Source organism: Columba livia, chromosome 20, assembly GCF_036013475.1.
Source record: "Columba livia isolate bColLiv1 breed racing homer chromosome 20, bColLiv1.pat.W.v2, whole genome shotgun sequence".
In the NCBI taxonomy this organism is placed as follows: Eukaryota; Metazoa; Chordata; class Aves; order Columbiformes; family Columbidae; genus Columba; species Columba livia.
Genome location: NC_088621.1, coordinates 10,667,401 through 10,694,211, shown reverse-complemented (window position 1 = coordinate 10,694,211; position 26,811 = coordinate 10,667,401). Strand labels below are relative to the sequence as shown.

Here is a 26,811-nt window from a genome sequence, read left to right as displayed (position 1 = left end):
TCAACCACAGGCAAGGCAGACGTGAACACAGTCGTTTTATTTTAAACCAGGGACATAAGAAGCAAGAAAAAAAAAATGCACATTCACACTGAAATCCTCATCAGCCACACCAGGAATGATCCAAGTCTTCAGTTTGAGTTAAACCACCCTGGCAGCCCCAGCACAAGGGTCTCTCCCAGCAGGGTCTGTGTGGTGGGGAGGGGGACGCAGCAGGGCTGGCATCTGGCACCAAAATGGGGCAGCGTCACCAAGCTCTGCTCCCCATGGCATCCCCCCCTTGTCCCCACCTCCCCCAGTCTCACTGGGTGCAAACCGCGGCTCCTGCCCGGTGTCCCTGTCACCCCCCGGCACAGACAGCGGGGGCTCCGGGCACAGGGAGGAACTGCCCGGCTCAGCCCTTGCGGCACCAACCCAGGGACGTGGCCGGGTGGCTCTGCCCGCTGCCCCGTTCCTGCCCGCGGGGGAAGCTGAAAACCCCGCGAGAACAGGCAGCAGGTCCTGCCTGCACCCCCTGCCCGCGGGGCTGCGCCCCCTGTGCCCGCTCACCCGCCCTCCTGCCCGCGGGGAGAGACGCCTTGTTCTGGGAGCCACCAAAAGCACTTGTCACCATAACACCTGCGAGCTCCTGCTCCTCACCCTCGGAGAATTAAAAAAAGAAAAGAAACAAAAAGAGGTTTAGTCACATCCACATACATCACAGTTTAAAACTGGGGAGATGGAGCCGGGAGGAGGGTGCGGTGGAGCCCGCGGGACGGAGCTGCCTTTCCCCGCACAGCTCGTCCCGCGGGCAGCACCGGGACACGCGGCTCCTCACCGGCCGCGGCGGCAACAGCTCAACTACCAACACACTGCGGGGTTGGGCAACCTCACTGAACCAAGCTTGAAGGAATTCAAAGGCAATTTAGCTTAAATATAAAAATAAATTTTTATTTTGTTAAAAAACGTTTAAATATTTGTTTGTGATTTTTTTTTTTCTTTTTTTCTGTTTTTTTTTTTTTTTAATTTAGACTTCAGCAGACACACACACTCACACAGCTGGAGAGTAAAAACCCGGCAGCAAAGCCCTCCTGGCAGCGCTGGGTGACCCCCCAGCTCCAGCAGTGCCCGGGTCCCGCTCCCTGGCTGGGACAGGGGAGGCAGCACCGCAGCTCCGAAAAGCTGGTAAAACCCAAAAGGATGAGCTAAAAATGAGAACCAATTTGGGTTTGGGGAGCAGGGGGAGGAACCCGTTTGCTTCAGAGCCCCCCTAGGTGGGGAGGGGGCACCAGGAGAGGGGAAGCGGGGGGGCTGCCAAGGCTGAGCCCCAGAACTGGGGGTCCAGGCAGCATCCCCCACAGCTGCCGGCCCTTCAGTCACGACCGGGAAGGGACGACTCCCCCGCGCGAGCAGCCACGCAGTGATGCTACTGTCAACACCCAATTAGCCGGGGCGCGTCGCCACAAAGGGACGGGCGCCCCCACAAAAAAATGAAACTCCAAACAGCAAATCCGGCATAACCAACATGCCGCCACGCACACGGGTCAGTTCTTCCTCCAAACTCGATTCAATGAGTGCGTTCGAACGGGAGCACGGATAAAGCGGAACAGAGGGGGCTGGACACGAGCGGGACGGGGGGAGCCCCATGGCTGGACGGGAGCAGCGAGGGCCGGGGGATGCTCAGCAACCCCCAGCCCCACCAGGCTGCGGCGCGTCCTCGGCTGGAGCCTGGTGGGGGGTTAAGTCCTGGCGAGGGGATCGTCACTCCCGGCCCCGCGACGCCACAGCCCCGCCAGACTGGCTGTGTCGCCCGGCTCGTGTTCCGCAGGGACAGCAGCCAAGCGGAGCCCTCCCGGGAAGCGCGTTCACCAGGCCACGGGATCCAACAGCGGGGAAAGATTTCAGGGCCTGGTGAAGACAGGATCCCTCGGCAGCCGGGAACGGCGGCGGCAGGAGCGCAGACCAGCTCGGTGCACAAACACGCGGCTCTGCCGGCTGTCGGGGGGCAGGGAGGAGGGCATGGGGACAGCTAGAAGAAGCAAATGGGGAAAAAATGTACACGTTATTAAACATGGCAAAATAAAGAGAGGAAGGAAACGCTGCGGATATGTACAGAGGTTCATCCAGCCTCGGCTGGGGAACTGTTCAAGTAAGAAGAGTTTGGTTCATCCTGTCCCACCTCAGTCGCTGCCACCCAGCACGTGGGGACCGCACAGATCGGAGCCCCCCGGTGTGTGCGGGGGCTCCTGGCGCAGGCGGCGCTGGGGCCCGGCAGTGCCGGGGTCACTTTTTGCGGGTGTGTTGTCTCCGCGCCTGCAGCCGCTGGCGAGCGCCCGTCTTGGAGCCTGCCCCGATGGAGAAGGCGGGGGTGGACGAACCTGGAAGGAGAAGGTGGCTCAGGTCTCTGCAGCCTCGCTCAGAGCTGGCACAGGGCGGGGTGGCGTCACCCCTGTCCCAGGGAGAATGGGAGGTTTTGTGTCCCCTGGAGCAGGTGCCCCCTGTGCCGGCTGCAGCCCTGCAGCAGGGCTGGGCACAGCCCTGCCTGTCCACCATCCCCCCAGCAAGGGGACAAGGGCTGAAGCACCCACCCCTTCCTTACCGAAGGAAGCGCCGACTCCCCCAAAGGCCGAGGCCGGGGTGCTGGGTGTCCCGAAGGAAATGCCGCTGCCGCCGCTGCCCACCGCCCCCGGCACGGGTGTGCTCTGCCCAAAGGTGGGCGCAGGGGCTCCTGGAAAGCAACACGGCACCATGAGCTGGGGTCAGCCAGGGGGATGAGCCAGCACAGAACAACCTCCCTGCGGGGGCTGAAGCACCACAGTCCCCCAGGACCAGCCTCCTCATCCAAGAAGCCCTTCTAATGCGAGAAGTTGCGCCCTCATTGTAATCCCCGGGCTCTCCTGCCAGCAAGGGAGCACGGGAGGATTTACAGCCAGGGAGGAACAAAGGCCTTGGGCTTTCCGTATCAAATAGTTTCTCAGAATGCAGTTTCAGCTCTGTGGGAGGTGAGACAGCTCAGTGAGGGTGCAAAGTGGCAGAGAAAGCCTCACACAGCAAGTGGGAAGCAATTGCAGCGCCTGGCTGGCAGCGTTCCCACTCGCAGAGACACTCCAGGTCACTTTCAAGCACCAGCAAGACCTCGACTTCTGCTGCGCACACAGTTGGGCTGAGCACCCACGTGGGGCCAGGGAGCTGGTGTAATTGGGGTGGGGGGACTAAAGGACCCTCTCACACCAGGAAAGGCCTTGAGGTGCTGGAGCGAGTGGAGAGAAGGGAACGGAGCTGGTGAGGGGCTGGAGCACAAGTGTGATGGAGCGGCTGAGGGAGCTGGGGGTTCAGCTGGAGAACAGGAGCTGAGGGGAGACCTTCTGATCTCTGAACTGCCTGAAAGGAGCTTGGAGCCAGGGGGGTCGGGCTCTGCTCCCCAGGAACAAGCGCCAGGAGCAGAGGAAACGGCCTCAAGTTGCGCCAGGGGAGGGTGAGGTTGGATGTGGGGAACAATTTCTTCCCCAAAGGGCTGTGGGGCATTGGAACAGGCTGCCCAGGGCAGTGCTGGAGTCACCATCCCTGGAGGGCTGGACAGACGGAGATGAGGTTCTCAGGACATGGGGCAGTGCCAGGGGTGGGTTATGGTTGGTCTGGATGTTCTTGAGGATCTTTTCCAACCAAAATGATTCTATATTATGTATTCCTCTCCACCACCGAGGGCTGGGGACCTGGACAGTGAGTGCTGGAAGCACCTTCCCTTTGTACAACAAGGCTCCCAGCACGAGAACCAGCCCCTCCAGCGCTGCTGAGCCTGGGGAGCTCAGCAAGGTCCGGCAGGAAAACCTCTGCCTAAATCCAGCCCTGCCCTTCACCCCCAAAAGTCCCACGCGCCCCGGCTCACCTCCGAACACAGGCTTGTTGTCGGGCGTGCTGGGCACGGCGAAGGCGAAGGGCGTGCTCTGATTCTGCGCCAGTGAAGAGCCAAATGGTGTCGTTGCCGGGGCTGTCCCGCTCTGCCCGGCCCCAAAGCTGAACCCCACGGCCGGGGAGCCGCTGCTCAGGGCAGGGGTGCCGATCCCGAAGGTGCTGCCAGAGGGGCCTGGCTGGGCAGCTGCCCCGAAGGTGAAAGGAGAAGGGGTGGTGCCGAAAACGGTGGTGCCAGTGCTGCTGCTGCTGGTGGTCTGGGTGGTGGAACCGAAGGTGGTGGTGGTGGAGGTGGCTGTCCCGAAGGAGAAGACCGACGTGGTGGTGCCGAACGCCGCCTGGGTGCTGGGGGTGCCGAAGGAGCCCTGGGCGCTGGTTGTGCCGAAGGTTGGCTGAGCACCGCTGCCAAACGCCGGCTGAGCCGCCGGCTGGGCTGTGGGGGCCCCAAAACTGAAGGGAGGGCCAAAGCTGACAGGGCCGGCAGCGGGTTTGCTGGCGGGCGGCTGGCTCTCGGCAGCCCCGGCGCTGAACGCCGACTGAGTCGCTGCGCTGGGGTACGGCGGTGGCGGCTTCGCGCTGGTGCTGAAGGAGCTGCCAAAAGCTGAAAGGGAGGAGCCAAATGTCAACGTGGCTTGACCCGTGGTGGCTGGGGTGGAAGAGGTCAGCGTGGTGCCCGGAAATAGGCTAAAGCCCACGGTGGTGGTAGGAGCTGCTGAGTTTGTAGGTCCTTGGCCAAAGGCAGGGCCTCCTGGGACACTGGTGGTGGCAGTGACTGTGGCCGAAGGTGGCTTTCCAAACTGGAACACAGGCCCCGGGGTGGCAAAGGTGGTTTCTGTGCTGGGAGCCGAGCTGGCCGCACCGCCGAACAGGAAAGGCTGTGACACGGCAGTGGATGTGGCAGTGGTGACGGCCGGGCTGGCGACAGGGCCGGTGGAGGCGGGTGGGTTGAGTCCAAAGCTGAAGACAGGTTTAATGGTGGCATCTGTGGAGGAACTCTGCGTGGTGGCAGTTGTAGCTGCGGTGGTGAAGATGACATTAGGGAGACCTGTGAATCCTGCCAGGGTGGCCGTGGAGGCGGCTGGCAGCTCTGCGGCTGAGGCCGGCTGCGACAGGGGCTTGAAGGCGAAAGGAGAGGCCTTGGCTGGAGACGAAGCTGCGGTGGTGACGCTGCCGAAGATGGGCTTGAACATGGTGGTGGTGGAGGATGTCGAGGAGGGCCCTGAGCTTGCAGACATGGTGACAGCAGGGGAGACGACAGCCGTGCAGGCTGCTGCACTCTCGCTTTTTGGCAAAGCGCCAAAGATGGGTTTGAAGACGGGGGCTGTGGTGGGCGCAGCAGTGGTTGTGGTGGGCGCAGCAGCAGTCGCGGTCGTTGCCGCCTGGCTGGCAGGAGCGGTGTTCGCGATCCCAAAGAGGATGCTCGGCTTGGGGAAGGTGGGAGGTTTGCTGGGGGTTGGGCCCAGCTCCGGGAAGGCAGGAGGTGCCAGGCTGCTGGGGGTCTGCGCCCCCATGGCAGGGGGGGCAGCAGGGGCAGCCTGGCTCAGCACGGGCACAGGTTTGGTGTCGGCAGAGGTGGCAGGCGGAGCGCTCGACTCCAGTGACACAGCAGGAACCGGGGGCTGTGCGGCCAACGAAGGCGGCTGAGGGGCTACCGCAGCTCCAGCAGATTCTGTGAAGGGGGAGAGCTCTTATTTAGGGACACGGTCACCCTCAGGCACCCACCCTGCTGCCGCAGAGCTCCCGGAGCAGCACCCACCCGTACCAGCCAGACCCAGCCCTGCAACTCCGAACAGGCCCACGGGCTCAGTGTCCACAAACTTGTTCCCCCAGGACCTGCCAGCAGAGCACTGGAACAGGGAGTTTAGCCACCAGCCTCCCAGAGAGGCAGCGCAGAGCTCCTGCTGCACCCGCCCTGCTCACCACGCTCCTCCTCCTCCTCCTCACCTGCCGGCGTGGGGGCGGCTGAGCTGCTCTGCATCTTCTTCAGGCTGTCCAGCAGCGAGGGGGTGCCAGCCGGGGCAGGAGCCGTCGAGGCCGGTGCAGGTCCTGGGGCGGTCACAGGGAACACCAGCAGCCTGGACGCGGGTGGAGTCTCTGCAGTGGTGCTGGGGGCCACATCTGCTGGGAACAAGCAAGAAATCAGGATGCAGGACTCGCCATAGGGAACCAGCCCTTAGCGGAGCTTCCCCAGCTCGTAGGAAAAGATACAAACATCCCACAGCTCCAGCCCCAAGGAACCTCAGCCACAGAATCACAGAACAGTTTGGGCTGAAAGGACCTTCCCAGCTCCCCCAGTGCCCCCCCTGCCATGAGCAGGGACATCTTCACCAGCTCAGGTTGCTCAGAGCCCCGTCCAGCCTGGCCTGGGATGTCTCCAGGGATGGTTCATCCACCACCTCTCTGAGCAACCTGGGCCAGGCTCTCACCACCCTCAGGGGCAACAATTCCTCCCTCATGTCCAGCCTGAGTCACCCTCCTTTAGTTTAAAACCATCACTCGTCCTATCACAACAGGCCCTGCTAAAAAGGGCCATCTTTCTTATGGGCCCCTTTAAAGTAGAAAAGGCCACAATAAGGTCTCCCCGGAGCTTCTCTTCTCCAGCCTGAACACCCAGCTCTCTCGGGCTGTCCTCCCAGCAGAGCTGTTCCACTCCTCAGGCACAAGCTCCCCTGAGCCCAAAGGCACCGAGACCATCTCCAAACCCAGGGTGCAGACAGGACCGGTCCAGGAGCTCCCCAAGCCTGTGCTACAGACACTCCCTTCCCCGTCAGCACCAGCCCAGCATTTCACCCCCTCCGCGTTCCCAGTCTGCCCTTACCAGCCTTATCCTCCAAGACTTTGTTGAACCACTGCAACGCTGCCTTCTTCTCCGCGTCCAGGTCCTCCGAGGTGATGGTGTAGCCCAGCTGCGGCGGCGGGGGCTGCCAAGAGAGAGCAGCAGCTTAGCTCCTTCTCAGGGAAGCCGGCAGAGCCTCTCTGAACGTGACTTGAAGACTGGCCGTCGCGAGCACTGTGTCAAGCAGGTGGTTCTGCCACAGCACGCAACTGCGGAGCTCTGATTCCCCGTTCCTCTGGCCCCCGGCTTGGCGCTGAGGGCACGGCAAGGCCTTTCCCCAGGCCGTTACCTGGTCCGGCAGCAGACAGCACAATCACGCACAGCCCACCAGACACTGGGGCTGGGGATAGCGTCACGTCCCACTCGGCCAAGGACGGGGCCTCCTTCCTGAGGGCAGGCAGGTCAGTCTCCCCCCAGCCCTGCAGAAATTGCAGTGAGCACATTCTATCGCCAGAGGAGGGACAACAGGGCTGCGAGACAGCGACGTACCAGTGCCAGCTGGTCCCCCCGGCGAGACGACAGCAACTGGATCTTGCGCTTGCGCTTCCCACTGCTCCCCGACGGCGGACTCAGGGAATTCTGCTTCTTCCGCACAGGCGTCTCCACCGCTACAGAGGGAGACAAGTCAGGAGCCACTCCGGGCACAGGGAGAGGCGTTTTCCTTGTGCCCATGGACTTGTCCCTCCCGACTCCTCTCCAGGTGACCCAGCTCGCAGGGCAGAGCCAGGGACATGGCTTTAAGCCAAGGATGAGGCTGCAATGCCTTGGAAGAGCAACTGGCCCAGCACATCCTGGAGGGCTGTTCCAGATGCCATGGGAGCTCCACATGGCAGCAGCCCCTTCCCACCCCCATGGACAGTCCTTGCACAGCCCACTCGAACCACAAACCAAACTGCACGGGCCACATCCAGGGCAGCGCCGCAGGACCCTGGCTGCGGTGGGCACAAAGCCTTTCCTCTCCCTTTCAGCTGAGGAAGCGTTGGGATAAGCTCAGCCTGGAATTTGCTCAGGGTGCGACCTGTACCAGGGCAGATCTTGCCCCAGGGCTGACGCCTAGACCTGTGCTAGTCTGAGGGCTGGTGCTCCCCCTTGCAGGCCGGGTCCCACACATCTGCCAGCACCCAGACACCCAGTGCTCATCACCCAGAAATCCCTTCAGAGCCATTGCAGGGGGCAGCAGAAGTATCACTGCCTCAGGGTCAGCATGTCCCTAGTTTCCAGGTGACATCTCAAGCCCATCCCACCTGCAGACCTCAGCCACCTCCTGTCCCGCTCCTCGCTCGCACTGCTGGCCCGTCCGAGCCCGGCACGGAGCCGGGGCCACCTCTGCTCACCTTTCTCTGGCTGCAGCTCCTTGTCCGATTTCACCGGCGTGGAGGTGTTGGAGCGATGTAACTCCTCTTCCCTGCATAAGTGGGAGAGTGACAGTTAGGGACAACCCCAGGCTTGGCCTTGTCCCCAGGGAGCAGGACAAGGCCAAACATGCTATGGATCCCAGGCGCGTTCCTTTGCTTCCACCAAACAACAAATGTCAAGAAAAGAGCCTGAACATGGCTCCAGTGAGCTGCTCCCCTCCCCAGCGCATTCTCCTGTGCACTCTCCACAGGGGCCCCCGACAGGAGCCCCCACCCCTTGCAGGTCCCTGGCTCGGACCCTCCCTGTCACCAGAGTGGGTGGTTGTGGCAGTTTTAGTTCTGACATGAGCTCAGGTCCTACTCTGAGCTGGGAGAGAGGAGAACAAGGGCCAGCACCACTAAAACACGACCTTACTGGAGCTCCTGAGAATTGATTTTGCGGACATGGAAAAAATCAGGGCCTGTCTCTTCCCAAGGTTTTGGTCACTCGAGCAACCCAGGCCAGACCGATGGCACAAGGTAATGCCGCTCTGCAGCAATCTGAGCTCTTCAGTCTCTAGCCCAGTGTGGCAGCGCGGCAGGGATAGCACAGCTGCTGGGGCCACAGCGCAACAGGGACAGGAATCAACACAAGGACAGGCGGGATTTCCACGCTGGTGGGTGGCAACTCAGAAAGGAGCCTTGACTGTCCCAGCTCCAGTGGGGAGCAGGACTTGGGCACTGGGACAGCTGAGAAATCGGCTCCGCTCATCCCGGCTGGCACTGGGCCAGCGGCTGTTACCTGGCTTTCTTGAGAGGCCACTCGGGTGTCTGGGGGCGGGAGGACGCTGGGCTGGACAGGGGGGACACGCTCATGCCCCTTCTTTTCCGCAGCTGGAAGGCAGAGAGAGACCAGCAGTAACTCTGGCAGCGAGCACAGTCTCCCCTCCTCCCGCGGGTTAAACACCATTTCCCAGGGCGGTGGCTCAGGAGTCCGGAGCCACCACTTCACTCCCCTCCACGTTCAGCAGAGCGTGAGTTCTGCACACCCCAAACTGAATCCGCTCTGGAAGCAAGTGACCTTCAGGCTCACTACAGGATGAGGAGGCTGTTGGTTGGACACCGGCTCCTGCCTTCACACAGCACAGAGAGAGTCTGCCCGGCTGCCTCGATGCCCTCACACGTGCGGGGCTGCTCTGGCAGGAGCTCGGAGCAGATGGATCCCACCTCAGGGATTTTAGACTCACCCCAGCCAGAGGAAACCTTTCCCTACCAACACATCCTGGAGCAAACCTTGCCCCACACAGCCCACAGAGCCCCGGTTACATCTCACTGGCCCATCTGCCAGCACCATCCAAGACATGCGGAGTGTTTTATTACAGCTCAGCAGCTGCTGAGGGGACCTGGCTCCAAGTGGGGACACACGGCTCCCACACTTGCTGACTTCAGCTGAAAAGGTGGCAGTGCAGCAAAATGTCTTTTCTTGTTTCCTTTCACCTGGATCTACCCCCCGAGCAGAACAGCCAAGGCTGAGTGTGGGGGGAAATAACCTCCTTCTTGCTCTGATGTAAAACAAGCACCACAGGAGCATGGCGCAGCCTGGGGGCTCCCCGGGCAGCGTGCACCAAAGGACAAGTGACACCACTGCCAGCTGCTGCCCACAAGAGGACAAAAACGCCCCTTCTGCCAGGGTGCCAGTGACACCGCGCTCTTCGTATGAGCCCAGCGATGCTGAGGAGCGTCAATCCACCCTGTGCTGCCTTCAGTGGGGCACCGCTTACCTGCACGAGGCCGCGGCTGGAGCTGTAGGAGCTGGCGATGGCATTGCGGATGGAGCTGGGGATCCCGCCAGTGTATGTGTTGTTGAGGGAGCTCACGGAAGAGGTGCGGGACCTCTTGCTGGAGCCATCATCGGGGCAGTGCGAGACGAGGCCCCTCTTCAGAGAGCCAGGCCTGGAGGGGGTTAGGGAAGATGTCAGGATCTCCCCAGAGCTCTGCCCACAGTTCCTTTCAATGTGGGGCAGAGGGAGGAAAGCAACCCCACTCCCCACCACGGCGCGGAGCTCAGAAATACGCAGCGGCACAGCCCATATAGCCACCAGCCTGTGCGCAGGGTGACAGCCCGGAGGCACAGCCACAGCTGCTCTTTTTTCCCCCCAAAGCGGAGCTCCACAAGCACCTTCTCCAGAGCCTAGCAGCTCCTGGACCACCCCCCCAGCTCCTGGCAGTTACATTTGGTTTGACAGGCACTTACTTGGGGATGAGCGAGGCGGGGGCACCGTTGGCCACCAGCGGCTCAAATGCCGAGTGCCCGCTGCCACTGCTGTCGTGGCGCCTGCGGAGAGAGCACAGAAGCCTGGGGTGGGGGCAGCAGAGACGGGGGAGAGGACCCTTCCCCACGGGCTCAGCATCGGGAAAGCACAAACCTTGTCTTTTTCCTGCCACCCAATACCCGGGAGAGTTCTTCCCCATCCGCATCCTGCTGTGGATTTTCTCTCCACCTGGTCCCGTCCTCAGGGACTCTCACCCCACGCTCCCTCCTCCCAAGCACCAGCAGCTCCGTCAGCTGCCGGCTGGGCTGCGTAGTTGTTTTAAAAAAAACCCTTTTTGTCCAAATCCATTATTCTAAGCCAAAATATTTAGGTATTAGATTGGATGTGGGGAACAATTTCTTCCCCAAAGGGCTGTGGGGCATTGGAACAGGCTGCCCAGGGCAGTGCTGGAGTCACCATCCCTGGAGGGTTGGACAGACGGACATGAGGTTCTCAGGACATGGGGCAGTGCCAGGGGTGGGGTAATGGTTGGACTTGATGATCTTGAGGGTCTTTTCCAACCAAAATGATTTCATGAGTTTATGATTTCAGAGACACTCAGCAGCTTATTTCTGGAACAGACTTAAGCTCTGCAACTCCTGTCTCCAACCTCTTCCTACCCAGTGCCCTGAGCTGTTTGAGTCAGAAAGAGAATCTCCCTTCCCACAATGATCCGGGGAAGATCTGAAGTCTGAAAGTCACAGCAACCACTGCTGTGAGGCAGAGCGGGACAATCGGCCCTGTCACCCAGCCCAAGCGCGTTGCCCGAGCACACCGAGCCCGTCGCGCAGGCGATGCTGCACTCTGCAGCTGACGCAGGCTCCCTTCCACCCTCAAAGGTCACAGGATTTTCTGTCTACAAGCATTCTTCACGCTTCCCAGACAGTAATGCCTTTAAAACTGCCTTTTGTGGCAGAGTTGCATAACAGCATGGTAAAAAAATAGAACAAATAAATTTTAAAAAAGCCAATCCTGTCTGTGCACCCATCCTGTCACTGTCCTGCTCGGCTCCTGTGGGGTTCAGGTTCACCAAGCCAAACGGGAAATCCCACGATAAAGGCGAGGACAGCACAGCTCCCTGCGATCAGCGCTCATCCCGCTGCGCCCTGGGCCAGCTCCGGCAGCAGCCCCTGCGCAGGACGAGACGCCGGGTGCCACACAAGCCGCTCTCCGCAGTGACTCGGGTCCCCTGCTCGAGCCCAGGCAGCCCCAGCACGGGAGGGGCATGAGGAGAATGGTCTCCACATACAGAAGGATGAAAAAGAGGAGAGAGAACAGTGATGCCACACCGTGCCCGGGCAGTTAGAAAGGCTTCGGCAAACCCTGGCACCCAGGATTTATGTGCTGTCCTTCCCAGAGTGCTGCCTAAGACAGCACACCTTGTTTCTTGGAGCTGGAAATCGCTGACCTTGACTAACGAAAGCAGAAGAGTCTCTCAGTTTACCTGCATGTTTTTACCTCCTCCTGCCAGCTACACTGCACAAAGGAAGCATGCAGATCCTTTACAGGGTGATGCTCCCACCTGCAGCTCTAAGACTCAAGGAACCCGCCTCTCCCGGAGGCCTGGGGCTCACTGAAGGACAGAGACAATGAGCCTGATACCATCATTTCACACCACGCTGTCGCAGTTTGCACACCCCTGCGATGACAGAGGCCGCTTCTCTGCCAGGGAGCCCTGACAGGCTCCCCCATCCCCTCCCAACGGCAGCAATGCCGGAGAACACACCTGACCCACAAGCCTGCTCAGACAACAGCCTAAACCACCTCTCTTTGATCTCAAGGACAAGTAGAACTCTCAGAGGACCTTCCCACACAGCCCAGGGGGCCGGGTGATGGGGCTGTGCTTCCTCTCCGCGGTTCAATCCCCACAACACTTTTTGAAGCCACACTCCTGGTCACACCAGGCCTGGCACACTCCGCAACGTGTCCCTTTTGTCACCACTGAAGCACCAGCCCCATTTACGACCTTCCCAACACATGGGTGGTGATCTGGACCGCTGGTTTATTACCTTCTCTTGCTCTCCTGATTGTTCCCAAAAGCCTGCTCCTCCTCCTCCTCCTCCTGCTCCACAGCCCTTTTCCTGCTCTCTTTGATGGCATTCAGCACAGTCTCTTTTGCACATGGGTCTGGGCTGCTGTTGGCCGGGAAGGCCACGGGTGAGATCAGCTGCTCCAGGCTGCGAGGTGAAGCAGAACAAGGCGTTAGGCACGTTGGGGTCCCCAGAGTGAGACCCCCCCAGATCCAGGGCTGCTCCCATGGAAGCAGAGAGAGGGCTCCAGATCGTGCAATGGTCTCTGCAACACAGCAACACCCCGGGATGGGGATGGAGTGGCCACCACCGGGATGGGGAGAGAGCGGTCACCACGGGGATGGAGCCCTCACTGCCGGGGACAGTGATGGAGCCACCACCACTGGAACAGGGACAGAGTGGCCACTGCCCAGGACAGGGATGGAGTGGTCACTACCGCAATGGGGACGGAGCAGTGACTGCCTGGGGTGGAGCAGGCAGTGCCTGGGACGGCGATGGAGCCGTCACCACCGGGACAGGGACGCAGTGGTCACCAGCAGGATGGGGATGGGGTGGTCGCCCCAGGCCAGGATCAGCCCGCCCCGGGCAGCACAGCGGCCGAGGGCCGGGTGACCCATTTCCCCCGGTCCCGGGGCAGCTCCCCGGGCGGTCCGTACTCACGCGGGGGATCGGGCCATGCCGGCGGCCGGCCGGGCGATCCTCACGGTGACGGGGCTGCGGAGCGGCGCGGCCCGGCGGGCCCAGGGCGCGCTCCGGGGCGAGGAGCCCTCCCAGCGGGCGGCGGGCGGACACACGGACACGGCGCTCCGGGCCTGCGGCAGCGGGTACCGGCGCCGCGGGGCCTGCGGCGAGGCCCTGCGGGGACACACGGGTCAGCGCCGCCGGGCCGCGGGGCTCCCGCCGCTCCTCCCTCCCGCCCCTCCGCTTACCCGAGGCCGAAGCGGCGCGGCGGGGCCCTCCCGGGCCGGCCCGAGGCGGCGGCCGGGCCTCCGTTAGCGGCGGCTTTGGCGGGCGGGCGCGGCGCGGGCGGCCCGGGCCGCATCGCGCACCAGGCCCCCGCCGCGCCCAGCGCCGCCGCCCCCAGCAGCGCGCCCCGCAGCAGCAGCAGCGAGGCCAGGGCGAGCGCCACGGCCAGGGACAGGGACAGGGCCAGCGCCGCGCCACGCCGCCCCCCGAGCCCCGCGCCCGGCCCGGCCCCCGCCATCACCCGACCGCGCCGCGCCGCGCCGGGCCCGGCATGCACTGCGGGGCGGGCGGGGCGGGGCGGCCGGCCCTTCCCTTCCCTTCCCTTCCCTTCCCTTCCCTTCCCTTCCCTTCCCTTCCCTTCCCTTCCCTTCCCTTCCCTTCCCTTCCCTTCCCTTCCCTTCCCTTCCCTTCCCTTCCCTTCCCTTCCCTTCCGCCGCTGCGGGACCCGGTCCCCGCCCTGACCCCGGCGTGGCCCCCGGGCCCGGTCAGCGTCCCCGTCTCCAACGCGTCGCTGTCCCCACCCGGACTCTCGGGTGTCCCCACCCCGACTGCTGTGTCCCGCTGTCCCCAGCCCCCTTGCCCCCGACCACCGTGTCTCCCCCCAGATCCCCGTTTCCCCATCCCCACTTCAAACCCAGTGTCCCCGTTGCCGTCCCGATCCCTACACCCCGCTCTCCCCATGTCCCCATCCTGTCCCCTACAGCCCCCGCACCGTTCCAGCCTGTGTCCCCCCGTCCCAGTCCCTATTGTCCCCTGCGTGTCCCCACACGCACCAGTGCTGACCCAACCGTGACCACGTGTGGCCCTGGCAGGGCTGGGGAGGGCAGGGGGGCACCCCGGGAGTGTGACATCCTGCCGTGTCACAGCTGGCAGGGGACATTTGCCTCACATCCCCCCAGTCAGGGGTCCCCGGGGCCACCCAGCAGCAGCACCCCGTGCCATGGCCCTGCCAGCATGGGGGCAGCAGGGTGCTCTGCATGTCCCCACTGTGCTGTCACCCTCCCAGGAAAGGAGCGGGGCAGTGGGGAGGCCAAACGCCCCCTGCCCCTCAGGCTGCGCAGGGCCCAGGCTCTGGTCCCCTCCCAGGGAAGGGCAGAGGTGATGTGCAGGGTGGCCCTGGGGACAGAGCCGGGAGGGGACATCATGGCCGGGACATCATCCAGGTCACCTCCACACCTCCCCAGGTTATTTTTTTGGGGAGGGGCCAAGCACAGCCACCAGGGCACAGCCAGGGGACCCCCACGGTGACACCACCCAGCTGCCGACCCCTCCGGAACCCACAGGGCTGGGCTGAAGGCTTTATTGAAAAATCCAAAACACATGACTTAGTAATTATTATTGTACAATGACAAAAAAGAAATCAACCCAACCTGCAGTGGAGGGGCACCCCCGCTGTCCCTGTCACCAGCCGCCAGCACCAGGGACCGTGAGGGGGCGGTGACACCCCCCGTCAGCGCCCGGGAGAGACAGAAAAAGGAGGGGAACTGGTTTCGGCTGAGAGCGGTGTGACTGTCCCCACGCCCCTGCCCTGGCCCCTCACCACCCCCAGCCCTGACCCGCCTGGAGGCCTGAGGTAGTTGGGAGCACCCCGTGCAGGCAAGACCCCCCAAAAAAGAGCAAGGGGGGGTACTGGGGCTCCCTGTGTCCCGCAGCACCGAGATGGTTGGTATTGCATCCGGGGGGAGCCGGCACAGGCTGGGTACGGCTGCAGGGGGTGGGAGGCAGCGAGAGCCCTGGGCGGGGAGCCCCAAGACCCCCCGTCAGGCTGGGGCACGGAGCTGGGCGCGTTGGCAGGCGGGAGACGTGGGGACAGCGGGCCCCTGCACGGTGGATGGTTGTGCTCTCCTGCATGGCGCGGGTGGCAGCCCTGAGGCCATGGTGATGGGCTGGCTGGGCGGGGGACACAGCCAGGTCCCAGTGCTCGAGGGCCAGCTGAGGGCTGACAGACGCCACCGGGAGAGCAGGCAGCGACAGCCCAGCCACAGTGGGTGATGCCACCACTCCCTAAAGGTAGAAAGGCCAAATCCTGCAACATCAGCACCCTGAGGGGGCTGCTCGGGCTGGCTCCCACCAAGAGGCAGCAGCTGCCTGCAGGCAGGGTGCAGGCAGGGTGCAGGCAGGGTGCAGGCAGGCACGCTGCCAGGCCAGAAAGGCCACCCTGACCCTGCAAGGGTGGCTGTGAGCCAGCAAGCCCATGAGGACAGGCGTGGGGGACGGGGACATCGCTGCACCATGTGATGCCACCGTCCCCACCACAGGAAGCCAAGCCAGGGGCCCGGAGCTGGCAGTGCCCCCCACGCTCCGAGCCCCCCACTCCAAGGCACAGAGGCTCCTCACCTGGCACCCCCACCCACATTGGCAACGGTGCCCTGGGTACCAAAGAGGACATGGAGGTGGCACCACCCCAGAGTGAGGTGGCACCACCCTAGAGTGAGTGAGCATGGGGAGCTGCTTGCTCCGGCTTCGGGGTGCTGTGGTTTTGGGGCACCCCAGCTGCCCCCAAAACCCTCTGTGCTGCTGCCCCAGAGCCACCCCATGTCCCCAGGAGCTGGTGGCTTGTGTGGTGGCACCACAGCTGCCCAAACCCGTGCCCAGCACCTTGCAGAGGGTTTATTGCTGGCCTGAACACAGTGATCTGTCGGGGTAGGGCAGCCCAGCTCCAGGGACAGTTTGGGGACCTGGGATGGGGAGGCAGGAGCTCAGGGCAGCACCCTCCTGCTGCCTGCCCCGCTCCCCACTCACCGCCGGCACCTGGTCCCACGGGAACGTTCCCCCCACCCTGCAGCAGCCAAAGGCACTCGGTGCCCCCGCCAGAGGGGGGAGCACACTTAGCACCAAGCCCAGCAGCACCCCAAAAGCTGTCCCCTGACCCGGTGACACCCCCGGAGCCCTTGGTACCCCAACAGGCTCCTTTGCATGGGGGGACATTCGCACCAAGCCAGGGAGCGGGTTAAGGCTGGAGAAGCAGCGAGAGGCGAAAGAAACCCGCCTGTTCTCGCTCTGCCAGAGCTGGCTCCAAGAGTTCCAAAGATCTGTGCAAAAACAAAACTAAAGGGTTAAAGACACCCTGGAGACCCCCCCAAGCCCCAAGCAGCTCTAATAAATACACGTGCGGTTTGCGGCTGGGCTGGCCAGCCCTCGCTCCCGGCGGCTCTCGGTGCTGCGGTGCTGGAGGCAGCTCTTGGCAGGGGGACGTGGGGGACCTGTGGTTTGGGGTGGCTTTTGCACTGTTTTTTTTGTGGATCTTCCCCAAAACACTGCACCAAGTTGATGTCCAGCCCACCGGTGGGGTCTCCTCTGCGGGCTGCTCCCACTGCGGGTGCTAATCTGCAGCAGGAGAGGGGAGGGTCAGGGGGTGCGGAGCAACATGGTGCCCCCCGGCACCCCCTCACCCCATTCCTCTGGGACCCTGGGGCTCCACAGGGTGGCAGAGCCCAGCAGCGCCCAAGCACCCTGCACAGGGGTGATGGGGGTCCCACAGGTCAGGGCTCCCATGGCTTTGCCCTCATGTGCTGACTACCCCCCAGCTCCACTTGTGCCACAAAGAGGGAGACCCCTGCCCGCTGGCTGCCAGGGCCGTGGGCAGTGCCGCCGCTCCTGCGGGCTCATCCCCATGACAGGACTGGGATCCACTCACCATCCTCCTCCCAGCCCTCCGCCACTCCCGCCAGCTCGTAGTGCTTCTTGCGCAGCTCCCCCAGCTTCTGCCGCTCCTTCTGCAGCTGGTTCTCCAGCTCCAGCACCCGCACCTGAAGGAATGCATAGAATGACAGAACCATTTTGGTTGGAAAAGCCTCTCAAGATCATTGAGTCCAACCATAACCCACCCCTGGCACTGCCCCATGTCCTGAGAACCTCATGTCCATCTGTCCAGCGCTCCAGGGATGGTGACTCCAGCACTGCCCTGGGCAGCCTGTTCCAATGCCCCACAGCCCTTTGGGGAAGAAATTGTTCCCACATCCAACCTCACCCTCCCCTGGCGCAACTTGAGGCCGTTTCCTCTGCTCCTGGCGCTTGTTCCTGGGGAGCAGAGCCCGACCCCCCTGGCTCCAAGCTCCTTTCAGGCAGTTCAGAGATCAGAAGGTCTCCCCTCAGCTCCTGTTCTCCAGCTGAACCCCCAGCTCCCTCAGCCGCTCCATCACACTTGTGCTCCAGCCCCTCACCAGCTCCGTTCCCTTCTCTCAACTCACTCCAGCACCTCAAGGCCTTTCTTGGCGTGAGGGGCCTGAAACTGCCCCCAGGATTTGAGGTTTGTCCTCCCCAGGTCCCAGCACGGGGACGGTCACTGCCCTGGGCCTGCTGGCCACACCAGTGCTGTACCAGCCAGGATGCTGTGATTCTGTTGTATGTCATGTTGTATGTCATGACACCCTGTGCCTGGCACAGCACAGAGCCATGCAGGGCCAGGCACCTCCTTTCATGTACATTATCTCCACAATATCAAGCCCAAAGACCACTGAGGTGCATTCCATGAGTGCTGTGATGGCAAACGGCCCTGGGGAAGGGACCAAGCTCAGGTGGGTGCTGCTTTCACAGGCAGCTAAAGGCAGAGCAACCCGTGTGGGCACTGCAGGAAGGATAATTCCCCAGGGACAGCCTGTGGGCACACAGGAGTGGGGGCCACCCCAGGCTGTTGTGTTGTGATGGTGACAGCACTGGGGGAGGCTTGAGGATCAACCGTATGTGGCTCCTGGGCAAACCCATCTGCTGCCTTCACACCTTGGGCTTTCCTCACACTGCTGGGGCCAGGCAGGGTTCCCCCCAGCCTCTCGTTAGCCCTAACGAGGCACCAGCGAGTGCACTTCTCAGAACATGGGGGAACATCCTACCTGTGAGTCCATTTCCTGACGCTTGATCTGGGTGAGTGTCATGCTGGAGAAGTCCATGCTGTCTGCAGAGAAAGACACCCCCAGCTCCGCTCAGACCCCCGGCAGCTTCTGCCACCATGCGAGGTGCAGGCAGTGGGGCAGCCCCGGGCAGGGACCCTGCGGCACGGCTGGGCAGAGACAGGGAGCACCAAGAGTGGAGGTTTTGGGGCAGTTCTGTACTCTCGCAGCCCCGCACTCACCTTTCTCCTCCACCTGTGACTTCCCAGCCTTGGTGGAGGCCACCACAGCGGCTGTGGCCTGGGTGACGCCCCGGGAGGCCTGTTGGAGCTTGCACAGGTTGGTGCTGTCCTTGTCCGCCTTCACCTGCCGGACAGCGATGGGGGGGCACTTAGACCCCCGCCGGGCGAGCAGGAGAACCCCCATGGATTGGGGCAGCTCAGGGTGTCCCAGAGCACGGCTGGGGAGCAGCCTCGCTGCTGCCTGCGGGACGGAGCAGCTCCCAGGGCCGGGTGCGGGCAGCAGCAGCGGAGCACCCGTGTTGCTAATTGGGCCAAAGACCTGACTGTGACGCCTGCCAGGAAGTTAATATTAGACTAATAATAGATGAGATGTCTGGCAGTAATTCACTTTCAGTTGTAGAACAAAACCTACCCTGGAACTGAGAAGTCAACCACGGACAGTTGATTACCTAGGGATTATTGCCAAATTTTGTGGACGTGCTTAACTGAGAGTAAACTTTGCTGATTGTAATACCATTTTAATACAAAACCACATCCACCCACCCCCAGGAGACATCTACTACTACATGCTTAGTAAGATAGTATTATATACCTTGCATGCAAATACTGCAACCCATCAGCCCTCCAGGGCTGCCCTGAGGGTGCGTTATATACTGACAGGGTTTTGTATACATGATTGAGACCTGGCACTGCTGGTATGCTAGTGTTGTCAATTACCACTTAAAAGAATGAATCCTGTCTGCAATTGCTAACCCAAAGACATGTAAATCCTTTCAGTTTTAGGTCAATCTAATGAAGATAAGAGTGACTTGCAAAACACCTAATCATGAACCACAAAGAACACTGTCCTTGCAGTGCAGACTGCCTGGAACCTCACAATTAGTTCAGTCTTGCTTTAACACATATCCTGAGACTGTTAGATAAGTGTCCTTTAGCTGAATGCTGCTCATTATATGCCAAAATGAATATGTAACCAATATGCAAATGTCTAAGCAACTGGCTCTTCAGGGTGTGAATGTAGCGATAATATTTTGTATATAATGGCTGTTACTTTCCTTGCTGGTATGCTGGCTTTATTCCAGCCTCCAGCCTTGAGCAACTCTGTAATAAACAACATCTCTGTGAGCTACGATTTGGCTTTTTTTGCACACCAGGTGATAGAACCCTGTTCTGGGGACAACACTAATTCCATCTAGCATCCAGACTTGTACAGTTCTCTAATAAGATCAGTATCTCATCTCTGTGTGCAGAATTTGGCTCATTTGCAAGCGCACAGGGTACAGAACCCCGTTCTGGGACAACACGCGGAGCTGCAGGCAGAGCGGGAGCCTCCTGGGCAGCGACTCCTACCTTGGAGGCTGCGACCAGCTGGGCGGTGCTGGCCGCGATCTCCCGGGAACAGACCATCAGCTCCTCGAACGTCCCCTTGCCTTGCACCACCAGGTCGGCAGCATCGCTGTGGGAGGGAGAGAGAGGGGCTGGAGCATCCTCCCGCCACCCCGTCCCCTCCCCACAGGGACAGCAGGACCCTGCCATCCTTCCCCGCCCTCCGGTGACGGTGGCACTTACACCAAGACGGTGGCACCCCAGCCCACGGCCTTGGAGGCGGAGATGAGACCCTCGGTCCAGCGGGAATTCTTGGCGTAAAACTCCTTGGGGGATGCTGCACCCTGCCATCGGGAAAGGCACGGTCACACACTGGGGACAGCGGGGTGGTAGGTCCTGGGACCCCCAAACTCCCGAGTAAGTCAGGATTTCGTTTAGGATGCGCACGGGAGCTGGGGGGACACCAAACCTGGGAGGTCACAGGCTCCCCTACAGGGGAAGGGACATCAGGGACCTTGGTGAGACCCTGGGGACCGGAGCCAGGGTGACACCCTGGGGCTGGGGCAGGAGCTCCTGGCATCCAGTGCTGATGCCCCAGCGAGCAGCACGTCCCCAGAGAGCACATGGCGACCCCTAGCTGGCCAAGCACCTGCTGCCCATGCCCTGCCCGCAGCCCTGTCCTCGCTCACCCGTCCGCTCTCCACGATCTCTCTCTGGAGGTCCTTGGAGGCCAGGACCAGGACATGGATGGCCTGCATGAGGCCCGTGCAGGAGCCCAGGATCCTGCGAGACAAACCCCACTGAGCCTCACTTGTGGGGCAGGAGAGCCCAGCGCTGTGGGGCAGTTGCTCTGCCCGTGGCACTGGGCCTTCTCCTGCCAGCCGAGCGCCCTCCAGCACCACTGCTCACCTCTCATTCACTTCCAGTTTGACCCCAGTGTCACCAGCCCGTGCCTTGCTCAGCATCTCCTGGTAGAGGGGGGGAGGCTGTGCTGAGCCCCATGCACAGCACCAGCTCCGTGCCGGTGGTCCCAGCAGCCACAGCACCCACGGGTGCCCTGCGGCACATGGTGCCCCTCACCTCAATGCGGGCGGCTGCCGTTTCGATGGCTGCCGCTGTTGCTGCCATCTCCTTGTCCACCAGATCGCCCAGCTCCTCCTGCTTGACATCCAGCCCTTTGGGGCGCAGCTCCTGGGGACGCGACAAAAGGGACGGTCCAGGGGTGGCACAGTCTCTCTGACCCTGTCCCACCAAACCCACCGGGGCACCCACCTCCCCGATGGTGCTGATCCGGCCCAGGCAGGTTGTCACCGGGCTGCAGTCGGCACTTTCCACTGTCCCTGGGTCTTGCAGGGCGCTGAGGTAGCTGACGGCCTCGCTGCCGCACTGCCGGCACAGCTCCAGCAGCCCTGCGCGGGCAGCGAGAGGCCAAGGGTGCTGCACGTCTGGACCAGCCACCCGGTCCCTGCCCGCCCCAGCCCCTGCCCGTTCCAGAATCCTGCCCACCCTGCTCCCTGCCCAGCCCAGCATGCTTCCTGTGCCAGCCCCTGCCCAACCCAGCCCCTGCCTGTCCCGATCCCTGCCCACCCATGGGCGGCACTCACGGTCGGCGGGCTCCATGGGGGCCAGGTGGGAGGTGGCGCTGCCCTGCAGGAGGGTCTCGCTGACCAGGTGGGCGAAGAGGCCCAGGCAGGGCAGGAGGGAGCCCACGGCTGTGGCAGGAGGGGGGACACAGGGCTCAGTCCCAGCAGGCACTGCCCACCCTGCCCACAAGCACCAGGGCTGCCCCTCCCCAGCCCAGCCCTGGGTGCTGGTCCCACCTGTACGGTCGGAAAGGAATTTGCTGTGTGCGTCCTGCAGCTGCTCTGCACACTCGGAGGCTGCCAGCGTCCTGGACAGCAGGCAATCTGCAGGCAGAGAGCAGGCAGGGCTGGAACATGGGGCGTTCCTGTGCGCAGCACAGCCGCTCTCCACGAGGGACAGCAAGGAGGGGGCTTAGTGCAGTGCTGGGTTTGGTGAGCACTGGGGAACTCACCCGCTGAGCCAGTACAGCTGATGTGAGCGGGATCCTCCATACGAGCCAGGGCATCCTGCACCATCCGCTCGGCCTCACGCGCTGTACCCTGCACCAGGGCGAACCGCTCCTCGGCCACGCGCTGCTGCAGTCCCTGCTCCCTGCTCTCCTGCCACGCCAGTGTGGGTGTCACAGCCCCCCCAGGGAACCCCTGCACCCCACTGCTGCCGCCAGCCCCCAGAAGCCCCCGCAGCTCAGCAGGGCAGGGGACACCAGGGTGCCTGGTGCTCGTGGTGCCCCCAGGGTACCTTGTCTCTCAGCTGGGTCTGCAGCGTCTCCAGCTCCGTCCTGTTGCTCTCCTGCTGGTGGCTCAGCGTGTCCCGCAGCTGCTGCAGCTCGGCGCGCAGGGCGGCCATCTCCTCCCTGTGCCGCTCTGCTGCCTGGCTCAGGCTGTCCCGCTCCTGCTCCAGGCTGGCGAGTCGGGTGCTCTGCTCTGCTCCCGCCTGGGCAGGCACAAAACAGCGCTCAGGGCTGTGCCGAGGGTGAACACTTTGTTTTTGGGACCTGCTCACAGTCCAGACTTGTGCCACGCTGACTGTCCCTGCTCAGTGCGTCGCAGCCTCTGCGGGTCGCGGCCCTGCAGCATCCGCCGCCTGGCAGCACCCCTGCAGCACTGACCGCATTGCCTGGGACTCGCAGAAGCTCCCTGTGGAGCCCTTTTGCTTTTATCAGGGAAAATTCACTTTTATTATCACTGTTGTTACCCTGACACAGCAGCAGATGAAGGGTGCTGGCTTCTGGCCCTGGAGCCAGCTCTGCCCCAGCATGCTGCAGGGCCTGCCCGTCTTCCCAGAACCCCAGGCTGGTTGGGTTGCAGGAGCTCTGTAGATGCCCAGCCCAGCCCTGCTCACGCAGGGTCACAGAGCAGATCACACAGGTGGGTCCAGGCGGTTGGAATGTCTCAGAGAAGGAGACTCCACACCCGCTCTGGGCAGCCTGGGCCAGGCTCTGGCACCTCCCAGCAAACAAGTTTCTGCTCATGTTCACATGGAGCCTCCTGTGTTTCAGTCTGTGCCCGTTGCCCCTCACCCTGGCGTTGGGCACCATGAACAGAGTCTGCTCCATCCTCTGACACCCACCCTGAGCTATTGATCCATGGATCAGATCCCTCTCAGCTTCTCTTCTCCAGCTCAACAGCCCCAGCTCTCTCAGTGTCTCCTCATCACAAAGATGCTCCAGACCCCTCAGCACCTCTGTAGCTCTTTGGGACAGGCAGCTCCATTTTCCTGCCAGCTTCCGCCCTCCACGAGTCTGGAAGCTCCTGCCATCCTCCACAGCTTCACAGGCATGAAATACCCTCTGTCACAGCAGCAAGTCCATGCAAAGGCGATGCCACCACATGCTCCCTGCCTGGGTTTCACAGCAGGGAGAGCTGTCCTGCCTGACCCTGCCCTTGCAGGGACCTTGTTCAACAACCACTGCTGCTGGAGCTGTTGCTCTGCATGCTTGTGCACCCCGGAGTGCTAACCCCCCTGGCACAATAGCTAAACCCACCCAGATGTGGGGAGGAAGAAGCCAGGGAACTGGTTAGCAGGCTGGGATGGGTAGCAGCTCACCCAAGTGCAGCGACAGCAGGCACACCCCCCCTTCACCCAGGGTGCCTGTCCTGGGGTGCAGGAGCCACCCATGGGGTCTCACCTTGGTGCTGGACTCCAGGGTGGCCTGGAGGACCTGCAGCTCCTGCCTGCTGGCTGCCAGCTCCCGCTTCAGCGTGTCCAGCACCTCCGCCTGCTCCTGAGACTGCGGGCAAGCAGAGAGACTGCTGGTGCTGGTGCCCCTTGGGGGAACCCTCCTCTGCACCCCAGTGTGTCCCCGTGTCCCCACTCACCTTCCTCTGTGCCTGCTCGCTCACCCGCTGGAAGGAGTCCTCCAGCTCCTTCTTCTCTCGCTCCACATCCCCCTGGGCCTGCCTGGCCACTGTCACCTGCTTGGTCACCTCTGCATTCTGAGGACAGCAGAGAGGGAGCTCAAGATGCTCAGTGTTTGGGGCCATGGCCAGGAAAAGGGGACACCGGGGGGGGGGGGTTTGGGGAGCCCACCTTGCGCAGCAGATCAGCGTGGTTCTGCACCAGCTCGCTGTATTTCTCCTTCAGCTTGCTGTACCGCTGCTCGTTGGCTTGCGCCCGCCCTGCCACAGACACCACGGTGAGCACCCAGAACCCCACCCCGAGGCTCAACCACCCCACACTGGGCACCAGCTCCCCCCCTCGCTCACTTTCGATCTCCGTCAGGCTCCTCTGTGCTTTCTCAGTGTCTTCACGCTGCTTCTTCAGCTCCTCCAGCTCTGTGCGCAGGAACTCGCTCTCGTCCTGCGCCTGCTGCTTCAGGTGCCGCTGCTCGGCCAGCTCGGCCTCCAGCTCGCTGGCCCGGCCACGCAGCTGCACCGCACCCCGCGCGCTCTGCAGGATGGCAGGACATGGAGTCACAGTCAGTGTGGCTGGAAGAGACCCTCAAGATCATCGAGTCCAACTGTTAACCCAACACCATCACTAATCCATGTCCTGAGAACCTCATGTCCGTCTGTCCAACCCTCCAGGGCTGGTGACTCCAGCACTGCCCTGGGCAGCCTGTTCCAATGCCCCACAGCCCTTTGGGGAAGAAATTGTTCCCACATCCAACCTCACCCTCCCCTGGCGCAACTTGAGGCCGTTTCCTCTGCTCCTGGCGCTTGTTCCTGGGGAGCAGAGCCCGACCCCCCTGGCTCCAAGCTCCTTTCAGGCAGTTCAGAGATCAGAAGGTCTCCCCTCAGCTCCTGTTCTCCAGCTGAACCCCCAGCTCCCTCAGCCGCTACATCACACTTGTGCTCCAGCCCCTCACCAGCTCCGTTCCCTTCTCTCCACTCAAGGTTTTTCTTGTTGTGAGGTCAGCAGCTCCTGGTGCTGTTTGGTGGCTGCCAGCGGCATCCAAAGCCCCCCCAGTACCATCCGGTAGCCACCTGGGGGGCAGCAGCATCTCGCAGAGCCCTGATTGCAGCAGGGTGATGCTGGGCAGCCAGGGTGAACCTGATCCCCCCAGCACACTTGGGGACCCCCAGTATGGACAGGGATGGCTGCTAGGGATGCAGAAGCCATCAGGGATAGGACAGACAGGTTGGTCACAGCTTCACAGCTTTGGGACCAAGATAGTTGGTTAGCATTTAGGAACTGCTTCTACTGGGCACAAGATCAGAGCATCTCGACACGTAGGAAGTCAAGGAAAGGAGCCAGGAGACCCGCGTGGTTAAACAGGGAACCGTTGGGCGTGCTCAAGTGGAAGAGGAGAGTTTCTAGATCATGGAAGGAGGGGTTGGCCACTTGGGGAGAATATAAAGCTGTTGCCAGAGGGTGTAGGGAGGCAACTAGGAAAGCTAAGGCCTCCTTAGAATTAAACCTGGCCAGAGGGGTCAAAGACAACAGAAAGAGCTTCTTCAAATACATGGCAGATAAAACTAACAGAAGAGGCAATGTAGGCCCACTGATGAACAAGGTGGGTGCCCTGGTGACAGAAGATACAGAGAAGGCAGAGTTACTGAATGCTTCTTTGTCTCTGTCTACTCTGCCGGAGGCTGTCCTGAGGAGCCCTGTACGGCTGAGGCCCCAGAGGAAGGCAGGACAATGGAGGAGTTTGCCTGGGTGGATGAGGACTGGGTTAGGGAGCAGCTAGGCAATGTGGGCATCCATAATTCCATGGGTCTGGATGGGATGCACCCGCGGGTGCTGAGGGAGCTGGCTGAGGCCATTGCTGGACCGCTCTCCATCATCTTTGCCAAGTCTTGGGAAATGGGAGAGGTGCCTGAGGACTGGAGGAAAGCAAATGTTACTCCAGTCTTCAAAAAGGGCAAGAAGGAGGACCTGGGTAACTATAGACCGGTCAGCCTCACCTCCATCCCTGGGAAACTGATGGAACGACTTCTCCTTGGTGCCATCTCAAGGCATATCAGGGATAAGAGGGTCATTAGGGGCAGTCAACATGGCTTCACCAAGGGGAAGTTGTGCTTGACCAACCTCATTGACTTTTATGAGGACATAACAAGATGGATGGATGATGGCAGAGCGGTGGACGTGATCTACCTTGACTTGAGTAAGGCATTTGACACAGTCTCCCACAGCATCCTCACAGCTAAACTGAGGGAGTGCGGTCTGGATGAGCGGGTAGTGAGGTGGACTGTGAACTGGCTGAAGGGAAGAAGCCAGAGAGTCGTGGTCAATGGGGCAGAGTCCAGTTGAGGCCTGTATCCAGTGCAGTGCCTCAGGGGCAGTGCTGGGACCAGTATTATTCAATATATTCATCAATGATTTGGACAAGGGAATAGAGTGACTGTCAGCAAGTTTGCTGATGACACCAAGCTGGGAGGAGTGGCTGACAGTGGAAGCTGTGCTGCCATCAGAGACCTGGACAGGCTGGAGAGCTGGGCAGGGAAACATTTAATGAAATAGAACAAGGGCAAGTGTAGAGTCTTGAATCTGAGTAGAAACAACCCCAGGTTCCAGTGTAAGTTGGGGAATGACCTATTAGAGAGCAGCGTAGGGGAAAGGGACCTGGGGGTCCTGGGGACAGCAGGGTGACCATGAGCCAGCACTGGCCCTTGTGGCCAGGAAGCCAATGGTACCTGGGGTGGGTTAGAAGGGGGTGGTCAGTAGGTCAGAGAGGTCCTCCTGCCCCTCTACTCTGCCCTGGTGAGACCACACCTGGAATATTGTGTCCAGGTCTCCCCCCAGTTCCAGCAGGACAGGGAACTGCTGGAGAGAGTCCAGCGCAGCCACCAAGATGCTGAAGGGAGTGGAGCATCTCCCGTGTGAGGAAAGGCTGAGGGAGCTGGGGCTCTGGAGCTGGACAAGAGGAGACTGAGGGGGGACTCATTCCTGGGGAATCAATATGGAAAGGGGGAGTGTCAGGAGGATGGAGCCAGGCTCTTCTGGTGACAACCAGTGACAGGACAAGGGGCAATGGGTTCAAACTGGAACACAGGAGGTTCCACCTAAATATGAGTAGAAACTTGTC

The 26,811-nt window shown here is 61.7% G+C and overlaps 2 protein-coding genes across 4 annotated transcripts in view; both read right to left on the bottom strand.

Moving 5' to 3' along the window:
• Positions 1–22: 22 nt before the first annotated feature.
• LOC102085101 (nuclear envelope pore membrane protein POM 121C) lies at positions 23–13,635 on the bottom strand. Of its 2 annotated transcripts, none has more exons than XM_065037322.1 (13): positions 13,327–13,635; positions 13,058–13,252; positions 12,377–12,544; positions 10,310–10,390; positions 9,837–10,008; positions 8,858–8,949; positions 8,056–8,126; positions 7,211–7,329; positions 6,704–6,806; positions 5,830–6,006; positions 3,863–5,554; positions 2,576–2,704; positions 23–2,354 (listed from the first exon to the last, which is right to left on the bottom strand). In XM_065037322.1, the coding sequence occupies exons 1-13, from the start codon at positions 13,599–13,601 to the stop codon at positions 2,260–2,262; spliced, it is 3,369 nt and encodes a 1,122-aa protein (XP_064893394.1). In that variant the 5' UTR covers positions 13,602–13,635; the 3' UTR covers positions 23–2,259. The 2 variants fall into 2 exon arrangements, with proteins under 2 accessions (XP_064893394.1, XP_064893395.1); XM_065037323.1 differs by having other exon boundaries at positions 5,830–6,003; positions 13,327–13,634.
• A 1,012-nt stretch (positions 13,636–14,647) lies between these two features.
• The window catches only part of HIP1 (huntingtin interacting protein 1), a 53,440-nt gene continuing 41,276 nt past the window's right edge, over positions 14,648–26,811 (bottom strand). For both annotated transcript variants that reach the window (XM_065037324.1, XM_065037325.1), the window contains exons 14-31: positions 24,047–24,230; positions 23,871–23,959; positions 23,660–23,776; positions 23,470–23,571; positions 22,080–22,274; positions 21,793–21,940; positions 21,578–21,664; positions 21,362–21,469; positions 21,030–21,166; positions 20,838–20,948; positions 20,667–20,725; positions 20,447–20,540; positions 20,001–20,101; positions 19,782–19,887; positions 18,432–18,555; positions 18,193–18,254; positions 17,001–17,112; positions 14,648–16,690 (exon numbers count right to left, since the gene is read on the bottom strand). In XM_065037324.1, the coding sequence (XP_064893396.1) occupies positions 16,686–16,690; positions 17,001–17,112; positions 18,193–18,254; positions 18,432–18,555; positions 19,782–19,887; positions 20,001–20,101; positions 20,447–20,540; positions 20,667–20,725; positions 20,838–20,948; positions 21,030–21,166; positions 21,362–21,469; positions 21,578–21,664; positions 21,793–21,940; positions 22,080–22,274; positions 23,470–23,571; positions 23,660–23,776; positions 23,871–23,959; positions 24,047–24,230 (1,941 nt within the window). In that variant the 3' untranslated portion in view covers positions 14,648–16,685. The remainder of the gene's footprint in view (positions 16,691–17,000; positions 17,113–18,192; positions 18,255–18,431; positions 18,556–19,781; positions 19,888–20,000; positions 20,102–20,446; positions 20,541–20,666; positions 20,726–20,837; positions 20,949–21,029; positions 21,167–21,361; positions 21,470–21,577; positions 21,665–21,792; positions 21,941–22,079; positions 22,275–23,469; positions 23,572–23,659; positions 23,777–23,870; positions 23,960–24,046; positions 24,231–26,811) is intronic.

Coding starts and splice junctions, on each gene's coding strand:
- LOC102085101 (XM_065037322.1), bottom strand. CDS start 13,601: ATGGCGGGGGCCGGGCCGGGCGCGGGGCTCGGGGGGCGGCGTGGCGCG. Junction 12,545..13,057: donor GGCATGGCCCGATCCCCCGC/GTGAGTACGGAC, acceptor TTCACCTCGCAG/CCTGGAGCAGCTGATCTCAC. Junction 5,555..5,829: donor AGCCGCCCCCACGCCGGCAG/GTGAGGAGGAGG, acceptor CCCCCTTCACAG/AATCTGCTGGAGCTGCGGTA.